Raw genomic sequence first — 16363 nt, 5'->3', positions numbered from 1 at the left:
GAAAGAAAGAAAGAAAAGCTGCAACGTTGTTCAAAACATTACAAGACCTAATAGGGAAGCTTCCCATTAAATAACGGGGGGGGGGTGCTGGCTTTGCAGAGAGATTTCCGTGTAGGCAGAAGAAAGTTTCTTCGTTACACCATCCGCCCTCCCCTTTGGTTGGCAGGTCCCCCCCCCCCCATGAAGTCTTTTATTTCCTGGGAACCAGCAATTAAGAAGATCAGGGCTTTAGAAGGAAAAGAGAGAGGGAGAGAGAGGGAGAGAAAGAAAGAAAGCTTTATCACATGCATGCTGTCCAACTTGCTGCATGTCGCAGAGAAAGATCTCAAGAACTTTTAAAACCATTTCTGCTGTGAAGAATTCCAGCTCCTGCTTTGCTCATGTCCTTTGTGTGTCCCAGAATTTGTAGTGGGGGAGAAGAAAGACCAGACTTGAAGGTGGAGGAGTAAGCAAGAAAAGACCGAGTGAGAGGGTGATACTGACCACACAGGCAAAACAAAGAACTGTTCTCCCCACCCCTTCGGTCTTTCTTGTCTCCTCTTTCTACCTCCAGATATAAGATCTACCTCACTGCATCGTGTCTCAGACTGGGGTTTCGCTCGAGATTCTTCCATTTTAAGGCTAGGAGAAGAGATACATATTTGTTTCTGAGTTCACCCCCAGAAAAGAACTACCAGGGACTGGAGGTCGCTACTGCCAAGGTAAGGTTGTGTCTTCATCCACTCTGCCTTCATCCTCTTCTCAAAAGTTGTCTGTCTTCTTTTGTGGACAGAGGCCTTTCTCCTCTCATCACCTGTGAGTGAGAAAACACACACACATTCATTCATTCATTTATTCATTCATTTCATTCAATCAACTAAGGGGACTGTCTAGAAATATGACTTTTTCTATAATGTCAGTGCTTACAAAGAAACAAATGGTTCTTTAGCGAAAGTTGTTGTCACGCTGGTGCCGAAGAACGAGAAGGAGGGAATGGGGAAGCTATCATTTGCAATCGTTTATTGGTCGTGGCAAAAGCTTGAAAATGATTCTAGTTAACGTGAAAGCCACTGCATGAATGGAAAGCTCCTGTGCCTTTGGCGTTCTCACTGATACTTTAGAATTTTTAGCGAAAGCACTGCTGTATGGTAAGCTCCTTGGAGGCAGGGACCTGCTCCTTTTCTTTTTTTAGAACAATTTTAAAATTTATTTTTAAACAAATACAAAAACAAAAAAATCCTGTTATCCTTTAAAGGGCAGTGTACATTGATGGCACTTTAGAAATGTATCTTGATCATGGTTGCAGTCATCATCATCATCAGTATTATTATTATTATTATTATTATTATTATTATTAACTGCAATCTTCTGAAGTGTTCCTTTAGAATTAATAACACCAGTAACCACAATTTATTTATTTGCTTCTTCTTTTATTAAATTTGCATTTCAGTTCTTCGTCCAAAGATTGCAGGAAGGTTTACAACGCTGAACACAAAAGTCAGTACATAAACACAGTATCTATTTCACACACACACACACACACCAGATGCAATTATAGTAAGAAATGCCTAACAAAACACAGATTCTTACAAAAATCACAGTACGGTCCACAATATTTTAACAATTATTATTAATGTTTATGTTTTCAAAAGATGGAACTATTCAGAGAAGTTTACTTTGTGAATAATAATAATAATAATAATAATAATAGGATTTTAAATTGTTAAAGGTTCTTTTTTAAAAAAACATGGAGCTCCTCCACTCTTTGAAAGTCCATAGGCCCTCTGTCCTTCTGTTTGCTTCTTGGCTAAACCGCTTCCCATTCAAACCACAGTTTGGGAACTTCTGGGGTAGGGACTTTAGGTGGGACACCACGTTTTCAGAGTGGCAAGGGAGGCTTAATTATCTTTTCAGCAGAGTGCTGGATAGACATGAGAAGTGAAGGTGTGTGGACCCGGGAGAAGAAGGTTGCAGTAGTCTAGCAAGAAGTGGCCGTGGTATGAGCCAAAGTTTTGTGAAGGGACAAAACAGCTATATTTTTGTCAGGCTATCTATTGAAGTTTTCACTGGTGTCTTTATTGACATTATAATTTTGTATGCTCTATACCACCTTGCTGTATTTTTATGAAAGCGCAGCCTATAGATATTCCAATAATATGATGTACCCACCTATTTCAGTATTGTCTATTCTGCTTACCAGGTCTCAAAAGAAGCCTTTCTCATCACTTGTTACCTTATTTTAATTTGAGTAGCTGGGATTGCTCCCGAGACCTTTCTGAATGCAAGGCAGGTGCTCTGCTACTGAGCTATGATCCCTGCAAAGGAGCCTGTCTGCTGTGTCTCTGCATGATTATCGGCTCTGGCTTTGAATCTTTCCTATCAGCCTCGGCTGGAGACAAGCTGTTCTATCTCCATCTCTGCATCTGGTGTGACTAGGTGACAGGAGCGAGCCACGCAAGAACTCTGCATAGACTTGTCGGAGTGTCAGTCTTAATGAGCACAGCATCTCACCCCCAGTAGGTCTTGCCCCATGGATCAGTTGCCGAGACTGAAAGTCCCTATCTCCCCACAGCCATCTAAGTTCCCACCTCTCCAGGGTTTTCCCCCAAGCAATCAGAGACTGTGCCTATGTGAATTCAACCTCTCCTCCACCATCTTCATGCCTCTTCTAGTTCTAGGTGACCAGGGAGAAGGGGAGCTTGTCACAGCAGGAGGGGGAGACACCCGTGCTTCTTCACCAGTTGGACTCATCTCTGCCTCTTGGCCTTCTTCTGCTTCAGCTTCTGCCTTTGATTCTGGACTTCTGTCTGCCACTGACTCTCCCAGCTCACTAAGTTCTGTTACCTCTTCAGCTTCCGACACCTCCTCCTCCCAGCCTTCTCCCTCTTCTCCATCTGATCACTCGTCATTTCCCCACTCCACAGGCTCTAAGCCATCTTTGCTTGGTGGTTCCTCCAACCATTCCTCTGTGTCCAACTAGTCCATGACTCCTAAGGCTGAGCTGCAGCAGAAGTGTCTGCCCTCTGAAGAGGTTGTCCAGTGGATCTCTGAATGAGTCTTCCAGTTGGTGACTCCTGCAGAAACACGACAGGGAGAGTGTCCCCTGGGGGCAGCTCATTCTTCCTCCTATACATACTCAAAAGTGCATTTCCAGGTGCAAAGTGAGCACCTTAGAGCATGTCCCATCCAGAAATGCTCTGTACCACACAGGTGTTCAGTTGATAATGTGATTCCTTAGGAAACATCTTTCACATTACAGGAAGATCTCCCTGGAAGTAATAATAATTAAAATGGTCTATAAAACCATTTATTTATGTCTTTCAGATTGATTGAAAGGGAAAATTCAGATGGAGAATTCATCCAAAGAAAACACTCAGCTTTTTTCAAAAAACACAATCCTGCCCATTGACAGGTCTTCTTCAAGATCAGAATCCTCAGCTTCGAAGGAGAAAGGAACAATCTGTGGAGGAATGAAGGTATAGTATAAAAGAGCTGTGGATTGTGGCCTTGGCTCATTTGAAGGGGCTGAGAATTCGTCACTGGGCACATTATTTCCCTGATACTTTTCAGCCAAGCCTTTTCTTCTTACAGCCAAACTCAAATACAAAGCTTCCAATCCCAATCACAGCATCCATGTAAAGCTCATATTTTCTCCTGCGAACTGTTGTTTACCCCCTCACAGAGCTATAAATCCCAACCAACCTGGTAATTGTAGCTCTGTGAGGGGAATAGGGGTCTCCTAAGAAGTCTCAGCGCCCTTAACAAACTACACTGCCCAGAATTCTTTGGAGGAAGTCGCGGCTGTCAAAACTGGTAATATAGTTTTTCAACGTATGGTGTGAGAGCGGCCTATGTCTGTCCCAATGAGTTGGGGGAAGGAATTGTTCAGTGCCTGTCAGATGTTCAGCTTGGCCGACGCAAAACAGCGCTTCAGACTTTGGAAAGCATCAAGGCATCTCTGAACTTGCGTTATCGTTGGTGCGGGTGAGTCGTATTGCAAGACATGCACACACCAAACTTGCACACAGAGGTCAACTCCTTTTCCCGGCACCAGAGCACACGCTGACACAAAGAGACCAAATCGTCTCGTCCAAGTCTCGGTGCGGAGTGGCACTTAACTACTTCCCCGGTTTGGAGAATTAAAAGCAAGTTGTGTTCATTAAACTTGCATTATGAGACAAATAAGATCATTCCCCCCTCTGCCTGCTTCAGAGGTAATCCGATTCCTTCACTGAATAAACCTTCAGTTGCCACTGAGCCATTAAGGAAGCGGCTTATTGCCTCCAAAAATAGACAGACAATCATATTAAAGCGCCAGCAATTTCCCCAGGGTTGGCGTTCTCTCTGCGCTGCATATAGGATTGTTGGCTAATCAGAAAAAAAGGAGGCTTCTTGTTGTTGTCGTCAGTGGATTTCAGCTATTTTAACAGGTCAGGGACATGGAAACTCAGGCCCAGGGGCCAAGCCTCTCTATCTGGCCCTCAGGACTATTCCTACACCACACCCCTTCCCTAGCCACACCCCTTCTCCCCAGGCCACACCCCTCACTGGCCCTGCTCCCAACCCCACTCCACACCAGACCCAGGAGAAACTGGGCTTTATACCCCAGGAAACCTGGGGAATTTGCCACTGGGTCTTAACTCTTGGATCTGCCCCCCGTGCCCAGGAATCTCTGCTCCTAGGCATCCTTCAGATACCAGACCTTTATTTAATTTAATTCCTGCTGCTGGAAGAATGAGAAAGATTCAGTACCTAATTGTGCATATTAGGGAAGATTACATATGGGGAAATGTTCATATAGTACAATCAATTCACACTAAAATCCTAATGAATTTTCATAGTTATTCTTAAATTGATGTTATTGATGTTATTTTTAAATTTTGATGTGATCATGTAATTGTTATTTTGTATTTTTTTTATTAAAAAAAATGGATTGATTTTAGAACTGTGAACCACTTAGAAGCCATTCTGGCATCTAAGTGGTATATCAATCAATCAATCCAACACTGGTGAAACATTTTTAAAGCGTTGCCTCGTCTGTTTGCTCGTTGCAGATTTTTCTTGCTGCATTATCGTTTGTTTACTTTGCGAAAGCTCTGTCAGGAAGTTACCTGAAAAGTACCATCACCCAAATAGAAAAAAGATTTGATATCCCTTCTTCCCTGGTTGGCCTGATAGATGGCAGCTTTGAAATTGGTATGTGACACACACAGCAAAACTTTTTTGCTATATAGGCAGATGACGAGCTAAGTGTGCCTAAGTTAGTTTCTCCTTGCTTCTTAAAGGGAACCTTTTAATAATAATCCTGGTCAGCTACTTTGGAGCCAAACTTCATAGGCCAAAGATCATCGGAGCCGGTTGCCTGATCATGTCATTTGGAACATTTTTGATAGCCATGCCGCAGTTCTTTATGGGACAGTAAGTACGCCACAATTTGTAGCTGCCGTTTCGCAAACAAATGTGTAAAGCTTAATCGCTCCTTCTGTTTCCAAAGTTCAGGGGTGAGTGCCATTGCTTGTGTAGATAAAATTGCACCATTCATGCTCAAGAAACTCCAAGGCTGCAGAACTATGGGCAACTTGGGGGGAAGGGCACAATACGATACGATAATCTTTATTATCATTGTCCCATACAGAACAACAAAATTGAAAAAATCTACGGGGAGGGGGAGCCAGAGAACAGTCTGAGAGTGCTGAATGGCCATGTAACACTGAGTGACTGTTAGAGGGACCCCCACCCAGAAAAACAGGTGGAAAAATAAATGGAATAGAGTATTCTTTTAAAAGGGGGCATGTCTGGCTGGCTTGCATTTCATACTGCAATGTTTTGCAGTCTTTTTATAGGAAGCAATTTATATGAGGGTGACTTAGAACGGAAAATAAGATTCTCTCCCTATGGGATTCCAGTTTTGCCACTTGTGGCACCATGCAGCTCATGTTGACAGCTGTGGAAATTCAGTACAGGGTACAATACGGTGACCAAGACTCAGGCCGGCTCTACCATTAGGCGGAATGAGGTTCACCACCACAGTTCATATACATGAACTATTCGTTTCAGTGTAGCCCTTGCCTTCAATTCAGGTAGCCTTCAACAGGAGCCTGGAATAAGCTTAAATATATAACCCCCCTCCAGCGTGTAACAGGTGGTAACTCTGTAAAGAAACTGTTGGTTTTTACACAGCTATAGGTATGAGATATTTTCTTCCTCCTCCAATTCAACTGTCAGCATCTCCCCGTGTCTCCAGGATCAGAACCAGCTGCCTGTCTCAGTCTTGGAAAGAGCTCAGGCGCAAATCCATGCAGGTAAGGATAAAAAGATAATGGCAGCACTTCTCCAGGAAATATAATGTTGGTGCAATGATTCTTTTTAGCAGCTGTTTTGGTGAGATTTGATGGGAAAGGGTGTGTATATGTTGAAAGTCCCATTAGTTGAGTGTATTGTGGGAGAATGATGTCAAAATACAAACATTGGTCTCTTTTGTTTGTGTGAACAGGGTGCGAAAAGGAAGCTGGAATTTCCATGTGGATTTACGTTTTGCTGGGAAATCTGCTACGTGGAATTGGGGAAACCCCTATCCAGCCTTTGGGTATTGCGTACATTGATGACCACGCCACAGAAGAGAGTGCAGCCTTTTACATTGGTATTTTGTTTTTCAAACCAGGTCGTATTTCTTCTCGTTTCTCCCTCTGTCATACCAGATGGTTTGTCCATTCTTATTGACCAGGTCTGGGACACGGGTGGCACTGTGGGTTAAACCACAGAGCCTAGGACTTGCCAATCAGAAGGTCAGCAGTACGAATCCCCGCGACGGGGTGAGCTCCCGTTGCTCGGTCCCTGCTCCTGCCAACCTAGCAGTTCGAAAGCACGTCAAAGTGCAAGTAGATAAATAGGTACTGCTCCGGCGGGAAGGTAAACGGCATTTCCGTGCGCAGCTCTGGTTCGCCAGAAGCAGCTTAGTCATGCTGGCCACATGACCCAGAAGTTGTACGCCGGCTCCCTCGGCCAATAAAGCGAGATGAGCGCCGCAACCCCAGAGTCGGCCACGACTGGACCTAATGGTCAGGGGTCCCTTTACCTTTATATTGACCAGGTCAAAGTGTAACTTTTCAGTCTAATGTGCCTGTTCTGCTTCCTTTTCTCAGGGTGTGTGCAGACGGTTGCAATAATAGGCCCCATCTTTGGCTTCCTCCTGGGATCCTTATGTGCCACACTGTATGTTGACATCGGCTTTGTAGACATGGGTGAGTCTGAGCAAGGCTGCATTGAGTCTGTTGAACACATCCCAATCTCTGAGGTGGGTTTGGCTGAAAGGCCCTGGGTCGTCCAGCAAGCTTCGTGGCCAAGTGGAGATTTGAACCCTGGTCTCCTCCGTCCTAGTCTTGACACTCTGACCACTGAACTGTTCCTACTGGTAGCTGACGTCTTCATTTCTTCCTCCCCAGATAGCATAAGCATAACTCACAAGGACTCCCAATGGGTAGGAGCTTGGTGGCTTGGCTATTTAATAGCCGGGGTGGTCAGCATCCTTGCTGCTATCCCTTTCTGGTTCTTACCGAAACATCTTCCAAGACCAGACACCCGAAAGGATTCCAGCACTTCCTCTGAGCAGTCCAAGTTCATCAACGAAGATAACAGAGAACACCGCATCACCTACCAGGAGCAAGTGAAGTTTGTCGAGATGGCTAGAGGTGAGGCCATGTGGCTGGTGAATTGAGTCACATTCAGACTTTATAAAATCTCTTTTTTTCAAATCAGCTAGTTTGGTAACAGTCTCTACTAATTACCCTGCCTTGCTTTCCTACCCTTGGGTGATGAACCATCAAATGAGCACATTGAGGATGTGGCTGAACCACATTGCATTGAGCTTAGTGTGTGTTGGAACATTCTGAATCCTGCGAGGTCTTTGAAAACAATTTTGCATTGCATGTTGTTTTCCAGTCACTTTGTCAACAGCAGGCCACCGTTTTGTTTTGCAGATTTCCTGCCGTCACTGAAAAGCCTCTTTGGGAATCCAGTGTATTTTTTATACCTCTGCTCCAGCATCACCCAGTTCAATTCTCTCATTGGTATGGTGACTTACAAAGCAAAATACATTGAGCAGCAGTTTGGGCAATCATCTTCGAAGACCAATTTTGTCATAGGTATGAATGCCGAGCTTTTTCAAAATGATTACCGTATTTTTCTGTGCATAACATGCCCCCTATTTTTGGGGACTACAAATTAAGAAAATGAGGGGAGATGGCCCAGAGTTGTTGAGCTTTTTTTAGGGGGGATTGCAGAGAATAGCTCACCAGCATGATCTGCATGGCCACTCGCATGCGTCACAATAGCCGCTTACTGTCTGTTCCCTCGCCGGCAGAAGCCAGCAGTTGTCTGCCCAATTGATGCAGCAGCAGCCAATCAACAACAACCGTTGCCGCAGCCACCAATAGCACACCCAATATCCACTGACAATCTCCGGATCGTGGCAGCAGCCAATCACACGTCCCCCCATGCACTATCTGTGTATAAGACAAGCCCAAATTTTGAACCTTATTTTTTAGTAAAAAAAACCACCTCATCTGATACACAGAAAAGTACGGCATGTAAATAGATGCCACTCTGTGCTAGCTTTGCTGAGTGGAAGCTAGGTATGGAAACAAAGCCTGCTTTTCGGGTCAGAGTTTTCTTTGGGTATGTCAAAGGCTGCAGAATTGTGAGGCAAACATGGAGTTTCTTATATAGTGCCACTGTATTCTGCTCTGTTCAGACCTCACCTGGAGTACTGTGTCCAGTTCTGGGCACCACAGTTCAAGAAGGACACTGACAAACTGGAACGTGTCCAGAGGAGGGCAACCAAAATGGTCAAAGGCCTGGAAACGATGCCTTATGAGGAACGGCTAAGGGAGCTGGGCATGTTTAGCCTGGAGAAGAGGAGGTTAAGGGGTGATATGATAGCCATGTTCAAATATATAAAAGGATGTCATATAGAGGAGGGAGAAAGGTTGTTTTCTGCTGCTCCAGAGAAGCGGACACGGAGCAATGGATCCAAACTACAAGAAAGAAGATTCCACCTAAACATTAGGAAGAACTTCCTGACAGTAAGAGCTGTTTGACAGTGGAATTTGCTGCCAAGGAGTGTGGTGGAGTCTCCTTCTTTGGAGGTCTTTAAGCAGAGGCTTGACAACCATATGTCAGGAGTACTCTGATGGTGTTTCCTGCTTGGCAGGGGGTTGGACTCGATGGCCCTTGTGGTCTATTCCAACTCTATGATTCTATGATATACCGAGGGTTGAAGCCCATGCTAGTTCTATTCAAAATGCACCCAACTGAAATTAATATCCCTGATGGACTTGGGTCCATTAATTTCAGTGGATCTGCTTTGAGCAGAACTTAGTTGGATGCAACCCAAGTGTTTTATTTTTGGACCAGCTGCGTTACACTTTGTTGTTCTCGTTCCTCGAAGATGGAAGTTGGAATTTCTTGGCATGGCACCTATTCAACTAGTATAATCTGCGAATGCTGTTTAGGAGGAGAAAAGGCACTCAGCAGCAATTATTGCCCATAGCACAGTGCCTTCCATTGTATGTCAAGCTTTTCTTAGTGCTAAGCCGCTAGCTATGTGTGAAACAATTTAAGATTATGCAAAGCAGAGGAAGTGCCACTTGAGAAGAATAGGCAAAAGGTTTATTGCTGTTACTATAGGACAACAGTCACTGATCCGGTGCCCTCCAGACTTTTTGGACTGTTGACCATGCTGGCTGGGGCTGATGGGAGTTATAGCTCAAAACATCCAGTGGGGACGAGGTTGGCAAAGACTGCTATAGCATAATAATGCAAGACACCCAGACAGGTCCCGATATGTTGTCTTTGGACAGTAGGGAGATAAGAGGGGATGGAGAAAAAATGGTCCACCTCAGATATTTCCACATTCAGCAACTCTAAAAGTATATTAAAACTAGAGGGGGTTTCCCAGTGCTACCAAAACATATTGTGATTTTTAAATGGACAGTGTACTGTATTTTTCGCTCCATATGGCACCTGACCATAAGACACACCTAGTTTTTAGAGGGGGGATGCAAGAAAAAAATTATTTTTAAAGGGAGCGCTGAGCAGAGCCAGTATGCATCCCAGACTCTGCTCCGCGCTCCCTTTCACGAGCCGCGTGGAGCGTGTGTGCGGCGCTTGTAGGCTGACGGGCTGCCCTTCTCCCTCCTTGGGGGGAAAGCCCCCAAGAGCCGCACACATGCTCCACGCGGCTTGTGAATGAGTGTGCGGCTCTTGGGGGCTTTTGCAGGAGGTGGGGGAAGGGACTGAGGGGCTGCCCTCTGTCTCTTCCCCCACCTCCCGCAAAAGCCCCCAAGAGCCGCACACCCTTTAAAGAGCGCGCGACTCTTGTGGGCTTTTCCCCGAGGAGGGAGAAGGGACTGACGTGGCCATGCTCTCAGGGGTTTTCCCCGCCTTCCTCCCGCCTGCATTCGCTCCATAAAACGCGCACACATTTCCCCTTCCTTTTAGGAGAGAAAAAGTGTGTCTTATGGAGCGAAAAATACAGTAATTTATAAGCTTGGACCCATTGTGCCAAAGAAAGGTGTGAAGTCAGACCAAAGTCACCATATTGAATCAAAATGGCACCTGGCACCCAAACTTCAATTATCCTCTAGTGCAGGCACGTCCAACTTCCAAGAGACTGCGATCTACTCCCACTTTTAAAAAACTGGCAGTAATCTACCCATCAAAGTTGTTGAGCTTTTTTTGGGAGGGGGGGAAGGATTGTCCTTTTGGACACCCCTGCTCTAGTGGATATCAGGGTTAATTCAAAACAGGGGTGAGCAACATAAGACCTGGCAGGAGTGCCAGCTTGGCCCTGTAACTGTAGGTGCCTGGAGCCATGGCCCTAGCTCTGAAATTTTTGGGTGCCTTAATGCAAGAGCCCCCTGAGGCCCAGGGAGTTGGCCCCTATGAGGTCCAGGGACCAACTCCAGCCCTCCCAGCTTCTCTATTTGACCCTGAGAACTTCCCCCCCAGGCCACATTTCTTACTTGCTGTGTTTCATATCCTCCCTGAAGCATTCTTCTTGGCTGGAATGTGTCTTAACTCTGATATTGCTTGTTGCTTGCCTGGGTAGAGACAAGAGAAGGGCCTATGAGTGTGTGCAGGAACTCGACTATTGCATAAAGGCAAAACTGACATGATTTGCTCCACGAGCGTTTCCCTCTGGGTCCAATTCAGAAGGTATGGAATACCAAAATCATGTACAAGTGCAATACGGAATGTGTCTCAAAGCCAAAGTTCCATCCAAATGACCATTCATTCAAGAGAATTGAATGATTTTTACACAGCTGAGGCACTGCTACTGCAATTTGGGTGATTGAGGGCAACAGTACAACACTCCCAGGGATGTGAATAGGTTTTTTCCCCCAGTCTGTGGATTATCCTTTAGCAAGAAGTACACTTGTAGGAAATCAGCCCTGAGTGCTCACTGGAAGGACAGATCCTGAAGCTGAGGCTCCAATACTTTGGTCACATCATGAGAAGAGAAGAGAAGACTCCCTGGAAAAGACCCTGATGTTGGGAAAAATGGAGGGCACAAGGAGAAGGGGACGACAGAGGACGAGATGGTTGGACAGTGTTCTCAAAGCTACCAACATGAGTTTGACCAAACTGCAGGAGGCAGTGGAAGACAGGAGTGCCTGGTGTGCTCTGGTCCATGGGGTCACGAAGAGTCGGACACGACTAAACAACAACAACACTTGTAGAGATTCTTTGCTCTTGATTGAATGAATAACACTCATACACTTGTACCTGATTTTGATATTGCATGCATTATGTAAAGACTATATTTAACGAAACGGACACTTGGTGGAATGTAAATGTCTTATTTTTACATTTTGCCTTTGGGAAATTCTATATAATTACATACAGAATCATGTGAGCCGGGTTTCTGTATTTCTCTATATTCCTTTGTGTTGCGTTCCTACGGAAGGAGCAATAACTGGTACTGGCTGCTTTTTAAATTTTTTATTGTGCTACCAGAATTTTTCAGGGGGATTATGTAGGTTGCTAAAAACGAGACCACACCGTATTGATTTTCCTCTTTGTTTGAGGGGCTGTAGGTCTCATCAATATCCCTGCTGTGGCTTTGGGGATATTCTCCGGAGGGCTGATTATGAAGAAATTCAGGCTGAACGTTTTGGGGGCGGCCAAGTTGTCCCTGGGATCCTCTTTCTTTGGCTACCTCCTCCTCCTGCTGCTCTTTGCCATTGGCTGCAAGAATGTTGATGTGGCAGGCCTGACCGTCTCCTACAAAGGGTATGTTCAACTGGCCTGGGGCTGGGCTGGGGAGTGGCTTTGGTGAAATGCTGTTCGAAATGGACTTGCAAGAGCACCTTCTTCTTATACAGTGGTACCTCTGGTTGCGAATGGGATCCATTCCGGAGGCCCGTTCGCAACATGAAAAGAGTGCAACCCGCAGTGGTGCGTCTGCGCATGCGCAGGTTGCGATTTGCCGCTTCTGTGCATGCGCGAGCGGCGAAACCCGGAAGTAACCCTTTCTGGTACTTCCGGGTCGCCGCAGGACGTAACCTGAAAGAACGTAACATGAGGTGGACGTAACATGAGTTATGACTGTACTTGTGTGGACTAACTTGGCCGCTTTGATCTAGGGAACTCACAGCTTTCCAAGTGCCTCATCATTTTCAATCTGCACTGGCAAGAACTTGTTTTTCATTAGTGTAGCGGCACCTGCTCTCTCGAACTCCCTGCCTTTTGAGATTAGGCAAGTGCCTTCATTGTTGTGTTTTTGATGTCTGTAAAAAACGGTTCAGGTTAGCTTACTAATACATGTGCTTTCATTACATACAAGTGTTTTTTTTAAAAAAAATCTGTGGATTTCATCTATATTTATTATTTTCTTGCTATTTTTAATGAATGTTTTGTAACTGCTTAGAGACAGGGTTTTGCTTTTTTGCTTTTTTCTGATTCAGTGGTATATAAATTTTAGTAAATAATTTAAAAAAGCTTTGAAAATATACTGCAGCTAATGTACTGCTTTTCACTGCTACTGAAGTTTCCTTCAGGAACTGCAGCACACAGAGTCAACATGTGTGTGATCTGCTAGTTGTGTTCCCAGCCATGTGAATTTTTCAGACAGTCTTAGTACCAGCACCATGCATTTAGAGCACTCTTGCGCCACTTTAAGGGGAAACACATCATGCTCCTTCTGGGGTAGTTCGTCCACCTTTGGTCCCCATCCTGCACTCAACTGAGCTCTCACCTGTGGCTCCTAGAAGCTGTCAGCATGCAACAACACAGGAAGGGCTTCGACTGGGCAGCTAATCAAGTGAGGGTAGCTGATAGGTATTAAACTCTTGATGAGTTAGGGCAGGCATCCCCAAACTTCTTCTTATACAGTGGTACCTCTGGTTGCAAATGGGATCCATTCCGTGATAGCCATGATAGCCATGTTCAAATATATAAAACATGATAGCCATGTTCAAATATATAAAAGGATGTCACATAGAGGAGGGAGAAAGGTTGTTTTCTGCTGCTCCAGAGAAGCGGACACGGAGCAATGGATCCAAACTACAAGAAAGAAGATTCCACCTAAACATTAGGAAGAACTTCCTGACAGTAAGAGCTGTTCGACAGTGGAATTTGCTGCCAAGGAGTGTGGTGGAGTCTCCTTCTTTGGAGGTCTTTAAGCAGAGGCTTGACAACCATATGTCAGGAGTGCTCTGATGGTGTTTCCTGCTTGGCAGGGGGTTGGACTTGATGGCCCTTGTGGTCTATTCCAACTCTATGATTCTATGATTCTATGAAACTCGGTCCTCCAGATGTTTTATAATAATAATAATAATATTTTTTTATTTATACCCCACCCTTCCCGGTTCAAAAACTGGGATCAGGGCAGCTAACAACAAATTTAAAACACTTAAAAACACTTAATTATAAAAGCAGCATAAAATATAGTATAAAATAAAATTCAAAAATTAAAAATCAATTAGATAATCCCCAGGGTTACAGTTTTTGGGGGGGGACTACAATTTCCATCATCCCTGACCACTGGTCCTGTTAGCTGGGGATGATGGGAGTTGTAGTCCCAAAACATGTGGAGGGCTGAGTTTGGAGGTGCCTGAGTTTGGGGCTTCCCATGCATGCATGACAGATTGAGTGGATGAGACCAATAGTGGGTCCAACATTTAAGACAGTGGTTTCTGCATATCCTGCAGAGGGAAATGAGGGGCAGATGAGGCTTGTCAACCTGGAAGTGTAGCCCATCTAGGAGAAAGAAAACTCTAATCCTCAACCTCCTTCGCCTTATCTAAAGAGTAAATTCTGCACAAATCTGGAGTGGAGTCCCTAAGACGTTTGGATGGCGCCTTGTACGCCTCCTTCTGGCAACTCCTGCAGCCAAGCTGGTGCCAAACGTCTTGCTCTGCTTCCTTTGCATCACATCAGTGAGGTCGAGAGAGGGGGTCTTGCCATATGGGCAGCCCAAGACTTCCATACACACTGCCAAGGCTTGCACCTCAGGAAGGTCACTTTGGTGCTGCTAATGCAGCAATTTGATTTCACCCTCAGAGGCTCACTCCATTGCCTATCGAGACAGACAGATGCCAACAATTGTTGTTGTTGTTGTTTAGTCGTTTAGTCATGTCCGACATTTTGTGACCCCATGGACAAGAGCACGCCAGGCACTCCTGTCTTCCACTGCCTCCCGCAGTTTGGTCAAACTCATGCTGGTAGCTTCAAGAACACTGTCCACTATCTTGTCCTCTGTCGTCCCCTTCTCCTTGTGCCCTCCATCTTTCCCAACATCAGGGTCTTTTCCAGGGAGTCTTCTCTTCTCATCAGGTGGCCAAAGTATTGGAGCCTCAGCTTCCGGATCTGTCCTTCCAGTGAGCACTCAGGGCTGATTTCCTTCAGGATAGGTTTGATCTTCTTGCAGTCCATGGGACTCTCAAGAGTCTCCTCCAGCACCATAATTCAAAAGCATCAATTCTTTGGCGATCAGCCTTCTTTATGGTCCAGCTCTCACTTCCGTACATCACTACTGGGAAAACCATAGCTTTAACTATACGGACCTTTGTTGGCAAGGTGATGTCTCTGCTTTTTAAAAAAGTCACTGCTTCCCTCAAGGAATTCTGGGAGCTGTCGTTTGTTAAGGGTGCTGCCAAGAGCTACAAGGAAACCTGTATTCCCCTCACAGAGCTACAATTCCCCAAATTCCCTGGGAAGAAGGGTTGATTGTTAAATCACTCTGGGAATTGTGACTCTGTGAGGGGAATAGGGGCCTCCGCACAATTCTCCGCACTCTCAGCAAACTACAATTCCCTGGATTGTTTCGGGGAAGGTATAACTCTTTAAAGTGGTATTTCATTGCTTTAAATGTACAGAGCAGAAGGGGCTTTAGTCAGATGGTAAATAGCTTTTCAACAGATGCCCCCCCCCCCATACACACATTATATAAGCCCTCTAAAATTCTGACTCTGGAATCAGTATCCCGAAAGGAAAAACGATTTCCTCAGTCAACCCCTGGTCTCATAAACACAGCCTCTGGAGTACTGGAAATGTTAGCATCTTTGACTTCAGAGAGCTTGATGACAGCGCCTGGAACAGTAAACATGGAAAAGCTTTTCTCAGATAAAAGCATGTCATGTCCTTGAAAGCAGGCTTGTTGAGCATGTTCGACATTATAGGCGGGGGACAAGGAAACAGAGCTTGAATCAATATCCAGTCCATAGGCCTTCCTGTAATCTTTTGAAAGGTTGTGGTAATCACTGTTGGCTGTGACCCCATCGAAAGAGACTAATATAGAGTGTCACATGGCTTTGCAGAGCTCCTATTGGCCATTCTTCGATGAAGCACTATTTCTGGAGTATTTTCTGATAACCTCTGCAACCTAGTCCTAGTCATTCATAGCCCTGTGCACCTAGAGCCAGGCGTAAGGAAACTTTTTGACTAGATAAAGACCGGTTCCCACCCCACAGACGAACACTGACAGGTGGGCTGTGAAACCCACTTGTCAATCGTGCAATGCCATTATGACATCACATACTGTAAAAATCCCTCACATGGATTTGGCGCTGCCTAGTGGACAACTGGGAACCGCAGTACAAGGGGCAGAATTCCCAAGGCACTGATTGTTAAAGCAGTTTTGGGAATTGTATTCCTGTGAGGGGAATTTATTGTTGTTGTTTAGTCGTTTAGTCGTGTCTGACTCTTCGTGACCCCATGGACCAGAGCACGCCAGGCACTCCTGTCTTCCACTGCCTTCCGCAGTTTGGTCAAACTCATGTTAGTAGCTTCAAGAACACCGTCCAACCATCTCGTCCTCTGTCGTCCCCTTCTCCTTGTGCCCTCAATCTTTCCTAACATCAGGGTCTAATCCAGGGAGTCTTAT

General features: G+C 45.2%; 1 protein-coding gene across 2 annotated transcripts in view; it reads left to right on the top strand.

The window, feature by feature from the left end:
* Positions 1-226: 226 nt before the first annotated feature.
* The window catches only part of LOC308486244 (solute carrier organic anion transporter family member 1C1-like), a 31416-nt gene continuing 15279 nt past the window's right edge, over positions 227-16363 (top strand). The window contains exons 1-10 of one of the 2 annotated variants that reach the window (XM_081022836.1): positions 227-701; positions 3304-3455; positions 5034-5175; positions 5265-5397; positions 6205-6281; positions 6473-6619; positions 7122-7220; positions 7422-7667; positions 7956-8120; positions 12075-12270. In XM_081022836.1, coding sequence (XP_080878962.1) covers positions 3327-3455; positions 5034-5175; positions 5265-5397; positions 6205-6281; positions 6473-6619; positions 7122-7220; positions 7422-7667; positions 7956-8120; positions 12075-12270 — 1334 coding nt within the window. In that variant the 5' untranslated portion in view covers positions 227-701; positions 3304-3326. Of the gene's footprint in view, positions 702-3303; positions 3456-5033; positions 5176-5264; positions 5398-6159; positions 6282-6472; positions 6620-7121; positions 7221-7421; positions 7668-7955; positions 8121-12074; positions 12271-16363 lie in introns of both variants that reach the window. The other variant, XM_081022835.1, reaches the window with a different exon arrangement.

The sequence above is a fragment of the Podarcis pityusensis genome (genome assembly GCF_964106645.2).
Source record: "Podarcis pityusensis genome assembly, chromosome: 10".
Lineage (NCBI taxonomy): Eukaryota > Metazoa > Chordata > Lepidosauria > Squamata > Lacertidae > Podarcis > Podarcis pityusensis.
This window is presented reverse-complemented; position numbering and strand designations above follow the sequence as displayed.